The sequence below is a fragment of the Penaeus chinensis genome, chromosome 17 (assembly GCF_019202785.1).
Source record: "Penaeus chinensis breed Huanghai No. 1 chromosome 17, ASM1920278v2, whole genome shotgun sequence".
NCBI classification, from domain to species: domain Eukaryota; kingdom Metazoa; phylum Arthropoda; class Malacostraca; order Decapoda; family Penaeidae; genus Penaeus; species Penaeus chinensis.
In genome coordinates, this window is record NC_061835.1 from 12015870 (window position 1) to 12020869 (window position 5000).

At 35.4% G+C, this 5000-nt stretch overlaps 2 protein-coding genes across 4 annotated transcripts in view; one reads left to right on the forward strand and one right to left on the reverse strand.

The window, feature by feature from the left end:
- LOC125034237 (SOSS complex subunit B1-like) overlaps nucleotides 1-3658 on the reverse strand; it is a 13786-nt gene extending 10128 nt beyond the window's left edge. The window contains exons 1-2 of one of the 3 annotated variants that reach the window (XM_047625952.1): nucleotides 3623-3658; nucleotides 483-568 (exon numbers count right to left, since the gene is read on the reverse strand). In XM_047625952.1, the coding sequence (XP_047481908.1) occupies nucleotides 483-564 (82 nt within the window). In that variant the 5' untranslated portion in view covers nucleotides 565-568; nucleotides 3623-3658. The other 2 variants (XM_047625950.1, XM_047625951.1) reach the window with 2 other exon arrangements.
- Nucleotides 3659-4107: 449 nt separating this feature from the next.
- Nucleotides 4108-5000, forward strand: part of LOC125033937 (transcription initiation factor TFIID subunit 3-like) — a 26978-nt gene continuing 26085 nt past the window's right edge. The window contains exon 1 of the mRNA XM_047625518.1: nucleotides 4108-4445. Coding sequence (XP_047481474.1) covers nucleotides 4280-4445 — 166 coding nt within the window. The 5' untranslated portion in view covers nucleotides 4108-4279. The remainder of the gene's footprint in view (nucleotides 4446-5000) is intronic.

The following is a 5000-nucleotide window of genomic DNA, read 5'->3' on the forward strand; positions in this document are numbered from 1 at the left end:
CCTAGTATGATGGGCCAACCATAGCTTCAAAACTAGGAAAATTCTTTTCCTTAATGATAATATTCACAACTATAATTTATCGTCATTAAAAATATATGTTGTATCATAATAATTTAATTCAAATTTTTGCAGTATATCAATTATAAATAACAGAAATACAATAACAAATTATAATAATAATAATAATAATAACTGGACTTACAACACTAATAATAATAATAGTGGACTTACAACAATAATAATAGAAAATAATAAAATAATAGTAATAATAATAATAATAATAATAATAATAATAACACCAACAATAATAGTAATAAATACAATAATAATAGTAGCAAAAATAATGATAATAACAATAAGAACCACAACAACAACAACAACAACAACAACAACAATAATACCAATACCAATAATAATAATAGCAAATATATAGCAAAAGCTTAATACCTCTAAAGACAGAAAAAAATCTAACAAATTCTTACCTATCTCTAAAACTATAAATAACAGCTTGAGGTTTTTCATCCCCGGTTTCAACTCTCGTATCAATGTGTACTGCATGTCCATGTTGCTGTAAAGGAAAGCAATCTGATCATTAGTCAAATAAAATATCATATCTTTTAAATTCATCATTTCTTTTTTCTTTTTTGGAAGAACTGGCATACATAATGACTTCAACAAAATAAAATCTTCCTTTTAAAGAACTTGGATACAAAACAAATACAGAAAAAAAGGGAAAAAAAAAAAAAAAAAAAAAAAAACTTTTAATGACTTCCTGTAGGTTTACGTAGATGCCCAGTTGCTGTTAAATATTCATCTTTTCTGGGAATGCATGCATAAATGTATTGTGAACTTATTTCCATATTCATATAATTATTTTTTCTTTTCATTTCTTCCAAGAACATAAATCAAATCTAATTTAAAAAACAAAATGAAAATGAATGCCCATTTGAGTGCTTATAAAATTCACAATAATACTTCCTAAAGGAATCTTGCTCAAATATATACACAAGTTGTCACATTAAAGATCTTTTATCAGAAACACTTTTCTAACAATCTGCCTCCCTCCCTTTCACCACTATACACACCAACCCCATGAAACAAATATCACGTTTTAATCCACAGTTTTTACCAAGGAAAGCCTGTGACATACACTATTTAACACAACTATATCTCACAACCTTCAAAAGATATCAAGCAGTATAAATAAAAGTTAATCTCACTACCTGTTAACCCAGCCACTGGAAGCTAATGCATATTAGTCCAGTTACCAAAACTTAGCACCTTATTGCAGTGAGAAGAACAAGTAGTCTCCTGGATATAGAGTAAAGCTCACTCTGCAGCCCAAGTGTCTCTTTCTCTACCTTGTCCAAACAAACTGTCTCCCAAAACAGCCAAGACAGGAGGGGTAAACAGGAAATGAGATGCTCTCCTTATGTCCAAACTTTGTTCCATTTCATATACGGCTTTTGAAATATATATATATTGTATAATATATATAAATATACATATAATATATATACACACACACACACATATATAAACATAATATAATGCAAATATGTGCATAATATATAAATATACAGTATATATATATATACATACACACACACACACACACATATATATATAATATATATATAATATATATATATATATATATATATATATGTATGTGTGTACACACACACACACACACACACACACACACACACACACACACACACACACACACACACACACACACACACATGTACACACACACACACACACACACACACACACACACACACACATGTACACACACACACATGTACACACACACACACATGTACACACACACACACATGTACACACACATGTACACACACACATGTACACACACACACACACACACACACACACACTACTGATACTTTTTTTTTATGAACTTTCGATATGAATATTTAATATACCTTTATGAGGGTGCATTTCTCAAGTAATCATGCCCTTCCAATGTACTTATAAAATTCCTCCATTCACAACTAATAAAAGATGCAATTATCTATCTTTTGAATTTATGAACTACAAAATTATGTATGTCATTAATTTTCAGTGTAAGATCATGAAAATCAACCACATGGTAAACTAGACCAGGAAACTTCAATACTAAACTACTGTAAATAGTTCTGGAACAAATATAGACAACAAAAGAAATTTATATTTCTCTTAAGTAACCATTTTCTGGTTTCCATGCCTATTCACATTAACATGGACTAATGGTTTATTCCTAATCTATAACAATAGCTCAATTGCAAAATGCCATGACCATGCTAGCCTATGAATAGTTTTAACTATACTATCCAGGTTGAATTTGAATTAAGCATTAACATTAGTATATGTATGTGTTTTCTACAATATTTTTAGCAAATATGCCCCCAAACCTTATTTTTATATATCAGCCATGGAATATATCTTTTACCCCAATCAAAATCTTCATATCATCAGACAAACAGCAAAACCTAATGTCTTGTAACAAACCCTTCTTCAGTTATACATACATTCACTGTTAAAACTGCCAATGAAAAAGTTCAGTCCCAAAGAGAAGGCAAAACCAATTCCTTGATAAACCCAAATAGTCTTAATTCTTATCTGCTCACAGGCCTATATTTGATTGCAAGGTTCATCATGGCAATGAGAAAATCCTTCGGTCTCTTAAATTAAGTTACTGCTATTGACAACTGACGGATCACAAACTTAGTGTAAAATATTACACTTCTAAAGGAGTCACATACAATACAAAACATTAACCACGTAAAAATAAAAACCACACATTGCGAAAGGTCACAAAATAAAACAAGGGATTAATTTGCATAAAGAAACACCTTTAAAATATTCACTTAAGTGCAATTTCATAAAAACTTCCCTGGATAAAACAAAAATAGAGAGAAGAAAAAATAAAAGTTAATTAGAGTAGTAATGGAGACACGTGCTCCAGGCTCTCTCCCTCTCACGCACTCCATCGCGTTCGGCTCCGAGTTCGAGTTCATCCTTTTCCGTTTTCGAACTGGAGATCCGCGGGCGTCTGTGGCGTTGAGCACGGCTTTGTGTCACGCCTCCTCCTCCGCCTCCTCTCTCCCTCGCTCTTGACACCTAGCACCTTCGCCTCGCGCTTTGGCACCAGCGGTCGTGTCAAGTGGGGGAGATGTGGCACCAGCGCCCCGGTGTCAATTAGGGAGATGTGGCACCGCCGCGACACCGCCTGTGCCACGTCTACAATAATTGGGCCGGAAAATGTACTCACCTACCGTATCTCCCTTTGAAATATCTACCTTTGGGCGGATTGGTCAAACCACCGCTTATAATTTCCCCCAGAGTATGAACGAGGACGACAAAACACACGAAAATAAGAAAGAGACTGAACTACCGAGCACCGTCGCCCTGCTTCGTGCGGTTGGCCATCCTCGACTGCAACCTTCTGGGTCTCGTCCCGATTTCAGCCCCTTTTTATTACGCTCCCATTCGCTCTTACATGCTCTGGTGAAGGGACAGACTAAAGAAGCCCCAAACCTTCCCAGCGAGCCGTAATAGAGCCCTATAGGAAATGTAGGTTAGCGTAATCTTAGGGAAGAAGAGGAGAGAGCACCTTGCCTCTCGTGTACATTAGATGCCGACGTCGGGCACCCATTGACTGAAGGCAGACCGGGACGAGGACCTCCGCTCATAGAGAATTACAAACGGAGTTAAATACTCTTTTGTCGGTGCTTTTCGTCCGCATATGACTCTCTCTAGATTATATATTTAATGATTATCTGTCTCACTTTTGACTTTGGGCTTACTAAATTATTATTGATAAGGTAGTGTCGATAGTCTAGGATATTTTTCTCCACATTTTTACAGTCCGCATTGACCACGCTTCGCGGATGGTCACGTGACTTTAGCGCTGAGTTTAACTGGCTCTGAGGAAGTCGTTCTTTTAGTATTTTAGGTTTAATATATTTGACCAATCTTTTACTTACATGCCCATAAGGAGTTTGGAATCAAACCAATTACATATACAGAAGCAATCTATAATATCACTTACGTTCCAATGGACTATCGCCAAAAAAGGAAGATAAAAAAAGAAACATCAAATATCCTACTAGTACGGTTATTTACCCTGTGCGGGATCAATGCAAAATGGCAGGCTGTGAGTCTCGCTCGGCGTCTCGGAAACACAAACTTTGACAGAAACCCAAAGTCTCAATGAAGAAACGAACTTTAACCAGTGACCGAGTGATGTGCATATACCCTAGATTCTAAAATGGCGAACCAATTTAAGTATGAGATTCTCAAAATATCAGTAGCAGAGATTTGCCAGACAATCGGGTTCCAAGGCATTTACTCAACCCCACTCGATGTTTTGGCCGATATTCTGCACAGATATATTTTCGAGGTCTGCAAGCTCACTCACAGATACACCGAGCACTGTAAGTAACGGCAATTAATTTTATTTTAAATTTAACATGTTTCTTTAAGAGATATGGAGGTTTCATTGTCAGTAGAATGTCAGAATCTATAAATAGGCCTATCCAGCATCTTCAGCCAGAGGCGATTGTATGGTATTGTATTAATGATTTATGGTTGATGAAAGCTTTTACATTATTATTCAGTGAATATTGATGATGTATGTTTGATATTGATATTTTTTTAACCCATTAACAACAGACTCCTGTCTGAAATCTGGCCTATTTTGTTTAGAAAAGTAAAAGAAATAAAATGATTTTGAGATTTTGAAGTTCTCTGTGTATGTGTATGTTATGTGTATGTGTATATGTATATGTATATGTATATGTATATGTATATGTATATGTATATGTGTGTGTGTGTGTGCATCTGTGTGTGTGTGTGTGTGCATCTGTGTGTGTGTGTGTGCATCTGTGTGTGTGTGTGTGCATCTGTGTGTGTGTGTGTGCATCTGTGTGTGTGTGTGTGCATCTGTGTGTGTGTGTGTGCATCTGTGTGTGTGTGTGTATGTGTATGTG